The 16,007-nt window shown below is 40.3% G+C and overlaps 1 protein-coding gene across 2 annotated transcripts in view; it reads left to right on the forward strand.

The window, feature by feature from the left end:
• Positions 1-16,007, forward strand: part of dhx9 (DEAH (Asp-Glu-Ala-His) box helicase 9) — a 30,302-nt gene that overhangs the window by 11,105 nt on the left and 3,190 nt on the right. For both annotated transcript variants that reach the window (XM_008275693.1, XM_008275694.1), the window contains 16 exons: positions 774-910; positions 2,208-2,297; positions 3,260-3,421; positions 3,958-4,035; positions 4,146-4,337; positions 4,615-4,756; positions 7,713-7,795; positions 7,876-8,032; positions 9,687-9,784; positions 9,913-10,126; positions 12,208-12,302; positions 12,406-12,479; positions 12,595-12,747; positions 14,612-14,772; positions 14,893-15,004; positions 15,092-15,253. In XM_008275693.1, the coding sequence (XP_008273915.1) occupies positions 774-910; positions 2,208-2,297; positions 3,260-3,421; positions 3,958-4,035; positions 4,146-4,337; positions 4,615-4,756; positions 7,713-7,795; positions 7,876-8,032; positions 9,687-9,784; positions 9,913-10,126; positions 12,208-12,302; positions 12,406-12,479; positions 12,595-12,747; positions 14,612-14,772; positions 14,893-15,004; positions 15,092-15,253 (2,110 nt within the window). The remainder of the gene's footprint in view (positions 1-773; positions 911-2,207; positions 2,298-3,259; positions 3,422-3,957; positions 4,036-4,145; positions 4,338-4,614; positions 4,757-7,712; positions 7,796-7,875; positions 8,033-9,686; positions 9,785-9,912; positions 10,127-12,207; positions 12,303-12,405; positions 12,480-12,594; positions 12,748-14,611; positions 14,773-14,892; positions 15,005-15,091; positions 15,254-16,007) is intronic.

The raw sequence follows: 16,007 nt of genomic DNA on the forward strand, positions 1-16,007 counted from the left end.
TTATGCTTGAATGCTGACTTTTCAAATGAGTGTGTAAGTTTGACGTGTTGCCGGATGCATAGTTGAAGACCGCCTCACAATACGGACATACAATTTTCATCTAGTCGACTTGTTTTTCTCCTTTTTCGGACTTTAGCAGGAAACCGAAGTGATCCCAGAGGGGTGATTTTGATGACACCGGAGTGTCTTCCAGGTCTGGCTTGTTGTTGTTGTTGTTGTTAGCATTTGCCATACCATTCGCTAGTCATACAGACCAGGCTTTTAAGGAAGCGCCAACAAGAGAATAAATGGTCCGTCACATCCTGGGATCCACAGGAAACTCCTACTTTTTTTTTGCTCTGCTCAAATGTGAGCCAGAGAAGGTCCACCGCAACTGTGGGCACCATGAGATTTAAAGTTTTTCAATTGAAACAATTCTGTACATTGGCCATTCTTAATCGTCTTAAAATTTTTGTACCACAGTATACGTCTGTAAAAGGGCCTGTACCGAACAGTTCGGTACGAATACGTGTGTTGTTACACCCCTAGTCTTTACCATTTAAGTAAGTTTTATTTGTCACGTCCAACCTCACCTGCAGTCACCTGCAGCCTTTTGACTCTGATGAGAAAAAGATTCAATAACAAACCTCTTTATGAGAAAACAAATGAAAGAAAGAGCAGATAAACAACACACACACACACACACACACACACACACACACACACACACTGGAGATGTAAAATCAGGTGCTTTGGTTCTGACTCACTGCTGTTGGTTCTGTTGTATTCTGCAGGGATCACAGCTCGAGAGCATGGATCCAACAAGAAGCTGGCGGCTCAGTCCTGTGCTCTGTCGCTGATCCGGCAGCTGTATCATCTGGGAGTCATCGAGGCGTACTCCGGCGTCACCAAGAAGAAGGAGGGAGAAACTGTACGCTAAAAAAATAACAGAGAAAAACCACTACTGTTCCCATTAACTCTTTCACATGGCAACATAACAACGTTGGCTCATTTGAAAATGTTGACACTGGATGAGTGCAGCAGAGAAACACACATACAATTGCAAAATGCAAACAATAAAATAGAAAATACAAATCATTAACACAGAAAAACTACCTTAAATATTATGTAAAATGTTAATGGAAGCCACCTGATATTCATAAACAGTTTTAGCTTTTAAGGAATTCAAGAAAAAGATTTTTCCAGATTTTTTTACAAGACAGCAGTGAAATAGTAGTTCATTCTAAACCCACTTTTTGTAATGTGTAAATGCATAAAATGTATATGTATCTTAGGTGCCTTTTTTCTTTCACATTAACCCTCTGAGTTCAACAACCAGTCGGTGGGTTTGAAAGGCATGTTGTTCTGAGAAAATGTCACCAAAATTACACCATTTATCAAAATCAAAAGCTATAAAAAGAAAGAAACGTCAGATTTTTAGCTTTCTAGTGGTTGTAATCCTCTGTGACGTGGTACTTTCTAGACTATTAACCAAAAAAATAAGCATAGAATTTCATATTTCTTCAAAATCACCTTATTCAACCTTATTCTACCTTACACTGCTTGATCCTCACTAGGTCATCGGGCGCTGGAGCCTATCCCAGCTGACTCAGGGAGAAGGCAGGGGACACCCTGGACAGGTTGCCAGTCTATCACAGGGCTACACTTAGAGACAGACAACCAAGCACACTCACATTCACACCTACAGACAATTTAGAATCACCAATTAACCTCAGAATGGTTTTAGACTGTGGGAGAAGCCAGAGAACCCACGCTGCACAGGGAGACCATGCAAACTCCACACAGAAACATCCCAGGCATCCTAACCATGACGCGAACCAGGGATGTAGCTGTGAGGCGACAGTACTAACAACTGAGTCACCATGCAGCCTCAGCACAACTGAGAAGTCATTAGTGATTCAGTTGTGACTAACAGTCAAAAATTTTGTTTTCTAATTTAGCTTTCAGGTTAATTGCAGGCAGTGTTTCCCCAGAGCAAAGAGAAAACTAAAGCATACTGGATCAATAATATAAGTGCAGCATGGCTCAAAAAATAGTATACAGGAAAGTTGTTGGATGATGCATTCAACATAGTGCAACAGGAGCAAAAAATACCCTTGGGATTGGGAGTGTTAAGAAAAAAAGTTATGTTTTTTTTTTCTGAATAATGTGCAACACTGAAGCTTCCTGGTTGGGTTTGACTCTGTTGTTGTGTGTTTTGTTTCCAGTTGGAGGCATTTGACGTCAATGTGTCACCGGACCTTGGGCAGCAGTTGGCCAATGTTGTCCAGGAGCTCGGTGTCCACATCCCCCCACCTGTGAGTTGCTTTGAAACCCTCCTAAACCTGCCGCTGATTAGTTTGTCCATTTAATCTGTCAGGTACTAACCTGACGTTCTTTGATCAAACAGAGCCAGACTTTTCAGGGAAATTCTCATTCTATTTTCTATCAAGGCCTGTTTTGGAACACCCAATAATTCATACCCTCTGCACAGACATTTGCAGTAACTGATTTTATTCAAAATGTTCTTAAAATACGTGACTTTATTTGGTCCTTGTGTGACTGGACAGACATTTATACCAGACTTCATTTTAATGAAGAATTTTAACAATTTTGTACTTTACTTTATTCAGTCCATGTGCAGGGACATCTGTTGTAGCAGACTCCATTCAAAGTTTTCCTGATTTTAGAGACGAATTTCTTTTGTGCTTGTGTGGCTGCAGAAATGTCTATAGTATCAGACTTTGCTCAGAATTTTCACAATTTTAGACTTGACTTTATTTGATCCTCTGTAGCTGCAGTGACACCTGTAGTACCAGACTTCTTTGAAAATGTTTACAATTATGGACTTGATTTTGTTTGGTCCTTGTGTGGCTGCAGAGACATCTATAGTACCAGAATTCACTTAGATTTTTAACAATTTTAGACTTGACTTGCACAGACATCTATAGCACCAGACTTGACAGGAATTATTTTCAGTAACTTCCTCAAGCAGCAGATGAGAATGCCACAGAACTCCTCGGGGAACAAAAGATTGTGATATGATGTGATGCAGGGCAGTGTTTCTGTTGTTCTCTGCACATAGAGGGCAGTAATAATCTCTTTAAGGCTCACAGAAGCAGTCATTACAAAACACTAGACCTGACCTGTCAGTATTGATAAACGGCACTGGATGTGCAGAGTTGAAGTATATAACACAAACACTAACTTAAATTAAAATCAGTATAAATTAACACTTTGGTTCAGTTCAGTGTGTAACCTGAGGGTTCATCTCGTGTAGCCTGCAGACCCCAGCAGCCCGGTGTCTCTGGTTCAGGGAAAGATGGCGACATTTGACCCGTCACAGCGTCAGATTGGAGCCGGTGTCGTCCCCTGGTCACCTCCTCAGGTCAACTGGAACCCCTGGACCAGCAGCAACATCGACGAGGGACCGCTGGCCTACGTGAGTCTTTGTTCATATATATCTTGTATAGTAGCTTTTTTGTGCATGTTAAAGGTCTGCAAACCTAAAAAGCCCAAAGTCACGTCAAACAGAGTTATTCTCTCCAACTGTTTTCTTCCGCAATGGAGTGTTTCAGGGGGCACGACAGACAAGAAAGTGTATGAAATTTAAATAGTAACACACCAAACCATCAAAACCTTCTATATTAAGAATGTTAAAAAAAAAAAAGCTAAATATTTGTACATCAAAATATAAAACTTGATATTAAAACACCAAACTATCAAAAATCTGAATTCTAAGACACAAAAGTGTAAAAAACCTGGATTATCAGAATCCAGTTCAATAAAACAAAATGTCTAAACCAGTCATTTTTGGCTGTGACAAATTTGAACATGACACAATATAAACTATCTGTACTTTGTTGCGTGTTCTTCGTACAACATTTACCTGACATCTAAACTGAACAGATTTATGAAGTCTTAATATGGACAAAAGTCATGAAGTTTTGCCTTTAATATTGTGCTTAACCCATTCAGTGCACTCCGGAGCAGATCAGTGAAGATCTGCACAACGAGCTCAAGTACCAGCTGATAAATGACGACAACCTGCAGAAGGTCAGGATGCTTTAGCTATGACAAACTTGTCTTTTTTTGCTTTAATCAAAGTCAGGTTGAAAACATTCTGAGACACGAGAGTGTAAAAAAACAGAAATGGTGTTGTTCAGATCTTGATGGAGCGCGAGCAGCTGCCCGTCAAACAGTTCGAGGAGGAGATCATGGCAGCCATTGAGAAAAGCCCTGTGGTGATCATCAGAGGAGCGACTGGCTGCGGTAAAACCACCCAGGTTCCTCAGTACATCCTGGACCGCTTCATCCAGAGCGGCCGAGCATCGGACTGCAACATAGTAGTCACCCAGGTAATGCGTAGCATACCAGTGCCAACAACAGGTGTTTGATTTTAGCAGAAAAATAAGAAAAACATGTATGTTGATCAAATATAATTACTCCAAAGAGTGTAACCATGTTCACGTATTAGAATTTGTGCCTAAAGATGATTTTAGAGGCTTCTTTTTAGAATTTACCAGTTTTGGGCCCATTGGCAACTTAAATCATCAGCATACTCTGAAATTTCAGATAATGTATCATTGATGTAGTTTTGTGTTGTGTCAGTAAACCTGCTGTCATCCTCTGCAGCCAAGACGCATCAGCGCCGTGTCTGTGGCAGAGCGAGTTGCCTACGAGCGAGGGGAGGATCTCGGGAAAAGTTGTGGCTACAGCGTTCGTTTTGAGTCCGTCCTCCCGCGACCCCACGCCAGTGTCCTCTTCTGCACTGTTGGTATGTCAACAGATGCCTCAAAACACTTTGCCGGGTCTTTGGTAGATTTAATATTCTGTGCAACATGCGGAACAAAAGAGTTTGTCCAGACTCTCAAAAAAGGAGAGTCTTCTTTTACATTTGTGCTATATAATCCCAAATGTTACAGCTTTTATCGCAAACAGAAAGTCATTGGACTGTGTTAACTGTGATCTGCTTTTCATACCAGATAAGAAAAGCTGGATCCAACCTTGTAAAGACAAAAAGGCTTCAAGGGATGTAAACCTGTCTCCTTAGCTTTTCCCTCTAATCCCTTTTTTTTAGAACCTTGTGCAACTTTATATCACTCTGCTAACAATATATTTATCCAACAAACAAAAAAGTTTAAACATAAAATGAGTAAATAGATGTTTTAACATATAAACGATAAGGTAAGAGCTTGGTTGTGCTGTTCAGTAACCCAAGGGTCTTCACTTCCACTAATGTTTAATAAAACTTCAAATCTTTTCATGTATCAACCAAAGATGCGAATTTTAAACAATTTCCTTAACTGATAGTCGGCCTTGCTAACAGTCGATAGCTAATTAATTGTTGAAATTAATAAAATAAAGTGGATATCTTTCCATATTCAAATAGTAATTTTGACCACTGACAATGTTCACCATAAAACCGTATCACTGACATTAGACATTTTATGATCTGATGATGTAAATACCAGGCACTTAATTATTATTGTTCAATATTAAATATTTCATTTGAATAGCTGCTAATAGTTGGCACCACAGCAATGATGTCCAGGTTAATCTGAGCTAATTCTCTGGACGAAAGTGCTGACTGGACGCTATTAACCGTTACAGAAGTCTCTGTTATGCTGCCCCGTTGTTTGCGAAACCCCCATAACTGAAAACATCATACATCCACAACAATCAAAATTCAGACACAACATAACTGAAATAACAATCTCAAAACTATTCAAACATTGTTCAAAAACTATTCATTTGAAAAATTACATTTGAACATTACCATTCTGTCCCTAGCCCCTGAGCGCACCTGCCAAACAAACTACAATTTTTTCACCTCACTTGAATAGTAAGAGGTTCCACTTAGTGGCGCAACGAGGTGCTACAACTAATGTGCATTACAGTTTTCAGTATATTATTAATCGGTTAATTTATTAACGGGAAGTAATTGACTAACAGTTAATCAGTACCCAAGTGTCACCTGTACTGCTGTTTTAGTGTCGAAATAATTAAAGTCTTTGCTTCCTAGTTGATCAGTTTGCCAGAAAAACTTCAAATTTGTTGTAAAAACAGATCAAATCCAACCCTGAAATCTGTTTAAGTTTAACAAATTTACAGTTGACTTGAAACTGTTTTGTTGCGTGAAAAGCTATTCCAGCTGATTAATGTTGATGAGCTGCGACTCCAACACGGAAATGAACTGAACTATTGATTGCATAAATATCTGATAGCCACCCTTCAAAACGAGAAACAGAGCAAGAACACATTTCGTCAAAACCTTTCTAAATCCTCAAGTGACTCTGTCAGGACCTATTTATGAGTAATGAATTACCAAAACCCAAAAACTGTCCTTCCAAAAAGTTAGGGCTATGTATCAACAATTTCTCTAACAAAGTAAACTGCCAAGAAGCAGCTGTCTTTGGGAGTTTTGTTACCAGTTGATCGAATGCATTCGAGGCCTCTACAAGACAAGAGCAAAGGTAGAAAATCGCTGTCTTATCAATATGTTTGTCTTGCATACTTCCTCCAGTGAAGGTCAGAAAGGGTGGAGGTCAGGCTCCTTAGGTTTTGTCTTGGTGTCAGATTTGTTTATACACTAACGAAACACTTGAAGGCCTCCACAGAATTATTTGTGGCTTCATGTGCCGTGTGAGGCCTGAGGGTCACCAGACACAAACACAATGGATAAGAGAACACAAAGTTAATATCTGGAATAATAGAAACCTGCTTAGTGTCATATTTAGTCTTCTTTCACTGTTGTTGAATTTCTTGTCAATGGTGGCAGTCTTAGTTTTAGTTTAGACCTGAAGAAACATCCTCAAGAACCTAAATCAGAAGAACAGTTGCTTTTTACTGAACCTTCCAAGATTACCATGATCTGGATGTCTGAGAATCTACACAGATATATGACAAACAATTAAAAAGGGTCATGGTCTTAAAAAAACAGATTTAAACAAGAATCTGGCTTTCAAACATCCTACTTTTACACAATTAATGCTTTAACAGAGAAATTTTAAGGAAAACCCCTGAGTATGAACTAAACTACAGTCACTTGCTCTGTCTGTTAAATCATCAACACGCAGAAACAAGATGAAAAGTGGTATTTAACACATTTAACAATTATTTTGCTTAATAATTGATTGATTGTTTATTGTAGAAAATGATGACCATGACTCACTGTTCCCTAAAGTTGAACATAATCATGTATTTTATTTGTCTGATCAGTTGGTAAAACCCAAAAGATAGAACAGATCTTTACTGTTTTTGTTCTAAAAAAAAAAACAAAAACAAAAGGTAGTTTAGCAGTTCTTGGAATCAGCAGCATAAAAAAAAGAACACAAAGTTGATGCTAAAAAAGATATTGCATTGTAATAAAGGAGCAGAATATTGTAATGTATACAACAAAGATTGTGTTTGTTAAAATGTAAAACCGGAGGTGCCCCAGTAGCTCGACCGACGTAGCGGTCAAGAATCGAGTCCGGCCCATGGCTGATTTGCTGCACGTCATTCCCCACTCTTGTCCTGACCTTTCCTGGCTCTCTCCAATAACTTCTGGAATAAAGGCATAAAAATGCCCCCAAAAATAAAAAAAGATCTGAAAAAAAAGATGGAAGAAGCTGGTGCCTGAGAATGTTTGACAACAATCATCTATCAAATATATTTTTTAATCATGTTGATTTAAAAGTAGATTTGATATTTTGGCTGTATGTATTTAGGAGTCTATTGTGTGTTTTCAGGTGTTTTGCTGCGGAAGCTCGAAGCAGGAATTAGAGGCATCAGTCATGTTATCGTTGACGAGATCCACGAGAGAGACATCAACGTGAGTTCATGAATTTGCTGATTTAAAAGCTCACAGGACGAGTCATTTTTCCCGTTGTGACCTTCCGTGTGTCTGTGCAGACGGACTTCCTCATGGTGGTGCTCAGAGACGTGGTCAACACCTACCCGGAGGTCCGCGTCATCCTCATGTCGGCCACCATCGACACCACCATGTTCAGAGAATACTTCTTCAACTGTCCCATCATTGAGGTGTTTGGACGCACCTTCGCTGTTCAAGGTAAACTCTGACTCACCTGCCTGATGTCAAACAAAACATTCAAACCTTTACAATAATCTGATATTTTCTAGTTGCCAAATCTTTTGTGGCTCATTTTGAGGCGCCGTAGCATGTAGAGCATGCTGGGTTAAGTGTTTTGGGGGTTTTTCTGCTATCATATTTGTCCTCACGGTCAGTTCACTTTTCGCTGCACTATGAAGTCCTGCACCTCTGTGGAAACAGAACAACTATGAAGAAGTAGTGAGAACTCAGAAATCTATTCTGTGCAGGATGACACAGGTGTGATGCCAGAAACAATATATCTAAAGTTTGTGGCAATAAGTGTCCACAGATGTTACCAACACTGGAAAAAATGGAGGCTTCACATGCTATAGAGATTCATCTATTTAAATTTTTACAGCTCCTTCAAACTATGTTTTTTGTTCAGCTCTGCACATCAACTGTAGAGAGATGTTTCACCATGCTGAATGTGTCTTCTTTTCTTCTTTTTTAAATTTTTTTTTTTAAGATATTTTTTGGGGCTTTTTTGCCTTTAATGTATAGGACAGAGAATGAGTGACAGAGAAACATGGGGAGAAGAGTGGGGAAAGGACATGCAGCAAATTAGCTGCTGGCTGGAATCAAACCACAGCTGCTGCGTCGGGGACTATCGCCCCTGTACATGGGTCGTCTGCCCAACCTGTTGAGCTATCCGGCCACCCTGAATGTGTCTTCTAATAAATTGCTCCTCTGTATTCTGTTTCTTGACCATGCTACATTTATTTAAATCATCCACAATTGTTTATTTTCCTCTCAGTCTCTTTTTTTCATCTCTGTGGAAGCACTGCCTGCAGTTCAACTAAAAACTTTTTTTTTTTACTTGACTTTTTGGCTAGACCAAGAACACTGGTTTTTTCGTTTGTTTGTTTGTTTGTTTTTTTACAGAATTTGGTTAGCTAATGGTTTATTTCTGGCTAATTCTTAATGAGGCGTGCAGAGTAAAGTGATTTTGATTAAATGTCACAATTTTAAGCTTAGATTTAATAGTCAGAAAGTTGAAAATGCAAAGATTCCTTCTGTTTTTACTGTTTGTGGCTTATAAATGGTGTCATTTTGGTGATTTTTTTTTTTCTGAGAGAACAGTTTAGAGGTTTGTTAATGTCATAGTGAGTCCAGTTATTCTACATGGTAACCAGCAGTCACTGCAGAGTCATTTCCAAGCTGCTGATTTTATAGCCTCAGTGTCGTCTGATAAACTCACCAAACACATGAATAAAACGACCATGCTGAGAATTTAGAGATATTTTAATGTCAAGTGATCACTCAGAGAGAAAGTTAGGATCAATAGAAAATCCTGATCTCATACACTAAATCACATCTGTCACCTGCTATGGCCAGCTGTTGCTCTGAACTGTAGATCACAGGTTCATAGAGAGTCTTCTTCCTGAAGGGGGTGGGAACAGCAGCAACCCAGCTGCTTTTGAAGCTACAGACACTGAAACAGCCTGTTCAGAACAATGTTAAAACCAGGAGTTATACCGTCATGGTGAAATCAACCAAACTGTGAGAAACACTGTGGAAAGAGGAACAAAATGGGACCTTTAACCTCAATCTGCAGTTAGCACTAAAACTGAGTCGACGGCAGGAATAAAGAGTTGTAATCTTGTCTTTGCAGAATATTTCCTGGAGGACTGCATCCAGATGACCAACTTCGTCCCTCCACCGATGGACAAAAAGAAAAAGGACAAAGATGAGGAGGGTGGAGACGATGATGTAAGAAGCAGTTAATCAGGATCTGAACGTTTCTGCAGCTCAGTGTGGCTGAAAAATGAATTAATGGGGAGTTGACATTTTTCTCTAAAAAACAGATGATCTGAGTTTAAAGCATCTTCTGTCTGCAGACTAACTGTAACGTGATCTGCGGACCGGAGTACACGGCGGAGACGAAGCGCTCGATGGCTCAGATCAACGAGAAGGAGACGTCCTTTGAGCTGGTCGAAGCTCTGCTGAAGTACATTGAGACGCTGCAGGTGGCCGGTGCTGTTCTCATCTTCCTGCCCGGCTGGAACCTCATCTACTCCATGCAGCGACACCTTGAGACCAACCCACACTTTGGTACATCACACGACAACAAAACCACACTTTTAACTAATGTCTGCCACCTTTAGGTTCCTTCAGCCTTTTGTTATTTGTGTTTCCAATGTGGCTACTGTTATACTGCGTCACTTTACGCACAATAATACAAATAGTGACAACCATAGCAGATATTTAGGCTGACCTTCTCATTACAGATCACTGTGTGGACTGTTGTGTTGAAGCTTAATGGAATAAGACCAAATACACTTGTTTACACATGCAATCTCCCACTTTTGTTTGGAAAAGTCCATCCATCCATCCATCCATCCATCCATCCATCCATCCATTTTCTTCCGCTTATCCGGGTCGGGTCACGGGGGCAGTAGGCGGAGCAGGTCATTCTAGACTTCTCTTCCCCCGGCGACGCTTTCCAGCTCTTGCTGGGGGATCCCGAGGCATTCCCAGGTCAGACGAGAGATCTCTCCAGCGGGTTCTGGGTCTGCCCCGAAAGTCCTTCTCCATAGTCTCCCCAAACTCCTCCCACACCCGAGTTTTAGCTTCAGCAACCACCGCAGTTGCAGCCCTTTTGGCCAGCCAGTACCTGCCTGCTGCTTCAGGAGACCCCCGAGCCAGCCAGGCCCGAAAGGTCTCCTTCTTCAGCCTGACAGCTTCCCTCACCACCGGTGTCCACCAGTGGGTTTTGGGGTTGCCGCCACGACAGGCACCAGTGACCTTCTGGCCACAGCTCCTAACGGCCGCTTCTGCAATGGAGGCTTTGAACATGGCCCACTCTGACTCCATGTCCCCAATCTCCCCCGGGATGAAACTCAGGAGAAACTCTTCCAGAAGTGGGAATTGAAAACCCCACAGACAGGGGCCTCTGCCAGATGTTCCCAGTTCACCCTCACGACACGTTTGGGTTTACCAGGTCTGTCCGGCAGCCTTCCCCACCATTGGATCCAACTCACCACTAGGTGGTGATCAGTTGACAGCTCTGCTCCTCTCTTCATCTGAGTGTCCAAAACATACAGCCACAGATCTCATGATACGACTACGCAGTCGATCATCGACTGTTGGCCTAAGGTACTCTGGTACCAGGTACCCTTATGAGCAACCTTATGTTTGAACATGGTGTTTGTGATGGCTAGCACAGAAGTCCAAAAACAAAACACTGCTCCGGTTCGGATCAGGCAGGCCGTTCCTCCCAATCACGCCCTTCCAGTTTTCACCATCAGTGCCCATATTTGGAAAAGTGCTCTGTAAATTGAGATATACAGTATGTATAGATATAAATATTTCAAAAGGTTTGATTTTTATAGAAAGAGTTAAATTCAGTGGTGGCTCAGATGACAACTTGTGTCCAAATCCCTCTGTCTTCTTCTCAGTTCAATCACTCTGGCTAAAATTATTACAGCTGTTTCTGAGCACATATTTTGCCACAATTCCTAAGTCATACAGTTTCCCACCATCATGATTCAGATATTTCCAGATTCCACACACTCTCCCTAACACACCTCTGTAAAGATGTCTCTACTGTCAGTGTTTTATAAGGTACATATAAAAAACATAACAATTTCTTACTACGAAATAGATTTTCCTTGATATAAAGGTTAAGACAAAGAACATGCCACTACTATCATATCAAATGAAGAAAAATCTGGATAACCAAGACTGTTCTGAAGAAAAAAAAGAGGCATGTATAGTTAGCCCTTATAACGACCAAGGTTAGAGCTTAAATAAGTAGTGATATTACCCTGAAAATAGCCTACAGACACATTAAAAGATTTATGAGCAATTCCACCTCCTCAAATCTTTAAATGTGCAGATGATCCAGTACAAATGCTTGACTAGCCTACAACTACTGCTAAAAATATGTTAATTACATAATTATCTACTGTTTATTGCTGGATTATTTCATTGGAGATTCATGGTTGACTGTTTGTGGGGTGAAACTGTTTATTTCATCCATGAAATGTGAATCGATACTGACTGAGATGTAAGTATATCTGTATACTTTCAACCCAAAAAACCAACAGTTAGACCTGAAAGTGTGTGTAAGGCAGAACCTGCGAAAATACAAATGACACGTAAACTTGACCATTTGAATACTTTGTTTTCAGGAAGTAGCCGATACAAGATCCTGCCGCTCCACTCTCAGATCCCCCGAGAGGAGCAGAGGAGGGTGTTCGAACCAGTTCCTGACAGCATCACCAAGGTCAGTGGTGGGAAATTACTGAGATCTTTGTTGATTCTAACAGTTTCTCAAACTAATGGTGTTATTTCTGTACTGAAAGTTTAATGCAGGTGTTGTGTTGCAGGTAATTTTGTCCACCAACATCGCAGAGACAAGCATCACCATCAACGACGTCGTCTACGTCATCGACTCCTGCAAGTAAGAATCACATTTGCTACTGCTGACTCTCAGACCCGTAGTCTAATTTCCTGCAGTTAGTTTCAGTGTCTGAGTGAGACGATGGTAAAGATCAGATTGTTTTGTGTCCCGACAGGCAGAAAGTGAAGCTCTTCACCTCCCACAACAACATGACCAACTACGCCACTGTTTGGGCCTCCAAGACCAACCTGGAGCAGAGGAAGGGCCGAGCCGGCAGAGTCCGACCTGGGTTCTGCTTCCACCTCTGCAGCCAAGCTCGATTCGAAAAGTATGACCTGTTAAAAAACACATCCAGAACCTCAAGAACAGGGATGCTAATGGCTAATTGTTAATTGATTAACTTCCATTAATAAATTATTGATTAAAAATTTGAACCCTCCAAACCCCAAAACCTGCCAGTGGGTTCCAAAGGTATGTTTTCTTTTTTTCGATTTTCTTTTATTAAATCACAGAAACTACGCCATTTATCAGTGATTTAAACTTTACAACAATCCCTGAAATAATCGCACGTTAAGTGCAATTTTGCCAGGAAATGAACAAATCATGATATTTCACCAAAATCACTTTGTTCTGCGTGTCCCATTAAGACGTTCGCCCAAAATACAACAGACTGCAACAGATTCTGCAAAAACAAACAAACAAAAAATTCTCAGCTCCTTAGCACAACTAATTCTCCATGACTGACCCAGGTATGACCAACAATCAATACTAAAATTCTGAGATTTCAGGTTGAACTGCAGGCAGTGTTTCCACAGAGCAGAGAGGAAACGAAGGAAAGACTGACATGAAAATAAAACCTACTGGATCCATGAAGTACCACAGACATTTTGAATTTCAAAAATGACACCATTTATCAGCCAGGAACTGTAAAAAGAAAAAGAATAATCTGAGTTTCAACTTTCTGCCAGTGTGGTGTACAGTTACAACAGGAAAAATAACCAGATTGGAACATAAAATTGTGATATTTCATTGAAATGCCTTTTAATTCTACTTATCGTTTTTAAAAATGCTGCATGAATTCTACAATTCTACAATTTCATTTAGCAGACGCTTTTATCCAAAGCAGTGAAGAGCAGGGTCTTTAGTATTTTCTTAAAGATTGAGAGGGAGTCAGCAGATTGAACAGAGTTTGGTAACTCGTTCCACCACAGAGGAGAAGAGTCTCGCTATCGACCTTGGGCCCTGTTGTGGTGGTTGTATCAGGTGGTTTTTGTTGGTTGAGCGTAGTGAGCGGGAGGGAGTGTAGATCTTAATGAGAGAGTTCAGGTAGGAGGGAGCTCTTCTCAATTTGGTTTTGTAAGCAAGTGTCAGGGTTTTGAATTTGATGTGGGCAGCAACTGGAAACCAGTGAAGCGATCTGAACAGCGGGGTGACGTGCTGTTTGTGGCTGGTTGAAAACCAGACGTTCTGCTGCATTCTGGATTATCTGCAGAGGTTTGACCGTGGATGTGGGGAGGCCTGCCAGTAAGGAGTTGCAGTAGTCAATGCGTGATATCATTAGAGCTTGTACCAGGAGTTGTGCTGCATGTTCAGACAGGAAAGGTCTGATTTTCCTGACAGGGCGAATCATCATGACCGAGCAACAGAGGCCACATGAACCTTGAAGGTTAGTTAGTCATCAATCATGACACCCAAGTTTCTAGCAGATTTTGTGGGTTTAAATAACCATTTGCACCAGATCCTGTAAAATAATTAATAAAAGTAAAAGTTTCTCCTGGTTGCAACTGAGAATTATATTGCAAAGACAAATTTCTAAGCTGTCTGTCCTGTTTTTATAATTGTTGTGTTTCCATAGAGGTTCAGGACTTTATACTGCAGTGAAAAATGAACCCGTAGTAAGGAAAAAATGTGACAGGACCACAAACATGCCCAGAAACTACATGGAGTTTAGAAAGATAATACTTAAACAAAGTCTTTATTCCTTTGCTGTTTAATTTATGATTCAGAAAGCTTCTGTTACTTGATTTGTTGTACCTGAGTTGACTTTATGTCAAACATTAAGTGTCAGTGGTTAAAAACATTAATTTCAACAATTAATAGATTATTGGTTGCTAACTGTCGGTGAAGGGAGCTGGGCTGCAGAGTTTGTAGTTTCCTTCAGGTTAGCAGGTGGTTTTTGTGTTTCCCTGCAGGCTGGAGAATCACATGACTCCAGAGATCTTCAGGACTCCGCTTCACGAAGTCGCTCTGAGCATCAAGCTGCTGAGACTCGGAGCCATTGGCCACTTTCTGTCCAAAGCCATCGAGCCGCCACCACTGGACGCAGTCATCGAGGCCGAACACACTCTGAAAGGTGCAGCTGTGATTCTGAAGGAAGAGAAGAGTCTCCAGATCAGACGTGCCTTCTTTTCTGTATGATAATCAAACCAGTGTTGGATTCTGCAGGTTTCTTGACTGTGTGTTTGTATGTCAGAGCTGGACGCCCTCGACACCAACGATGAACTGACTCCTCTGGGACGGATTCTGGCTCGGCTACCCATCGAGCCGCGGCTGGGGAAGATGATGATAATGGGCTGCATCTTCCAGTTGGTGTCTCTTCACTACCGAGCCACAGAATTGCCCAACGCTGGTATATATTCAGTTTAAAAGTCATTTCCCTCTGTCCCCTGCAGTGTCGGAGATGCGATGTGCACCATCTCGGCCGCCTCCTGCTTCCCAGAGCCGTTCATCAATGAAGGGAAACGTCTCGGTTTCGTCCACAGAAACTTCGCTGGTAGCCGCTTCTCAGATCACGTGGCGCTGCTGTCCGTCTTCCAGGCCTGGGACGACGTCAGGTCGGTTTTACAAATACCATCAGAATAAATAAATTACCGGCTTTATGCATGTTACAGACTGCAGCATCAGTTTTTGAAGTTTCTCTCGAAGAACAGAAATAAATATAGATATAAAAAAATCGCATATTTCTATTTTTTGAATAAACAAATAACATTTAATATGAATTAATTTCTAATTTTTGTTTTGATTTCTAATTTATTTATTTTTTAGTTATTTTATATTCCTTGTGCAGGTATTTATATTATATATGTATAGCTTTTGATTAACTTAAAAAACATTTAAAATTAATTAAATTATGCTTTTATTTTACTTAATTTCGTACTTCAAAAAAAAGTCTTGTGTAGTGATGAAGGGTGTTTATTTTGGTTTTTTATAATTATAAGATTTTAAAAAACAAACAAAAAATTCTATATTAATTCAGTATAGGTTAATTTAGATTTTTTTCTCTATTCCCATTTTTTTGTAGTGCTCAAAGGCATTTATGTTTATTTAGTTATATATTGCGTGTGTGTGTGTGTGTGTGTGTGTGTGTGTGTGTGTGTGTATATAAACATGTAAAATAAATAGATATTTATTTTACTTTATTGTTAGTTGTTTTTAATTTTCTTAAATACTTGAAGGGTTGAAGGGTATTCATATTTATTTTGCGTTGATATTCTTGAATTAAACTAATACAATGGAATATAATTATCTTTCTTAATGCCCCCTCTGTAGTGTTGAAGGGTATTTTGTATTTTTTATGTTGCGTTTTTC

This window comes from Stegastes partitus, unplaced genomic scaffold, assembly GCF_000690725.1.
Source record: "Stegastes partitus isolate 25-593 unplaced genomic scaffold, Stegastes_partitus-1.0.2 Scaffold57, whole genome shotgun sequence".
NCBI classification, from domain to species: Eukaryota; Metazoa; Chordata; class Actinopteri; family Pomacentridae; genus Stegastes; species Stegastes partitus.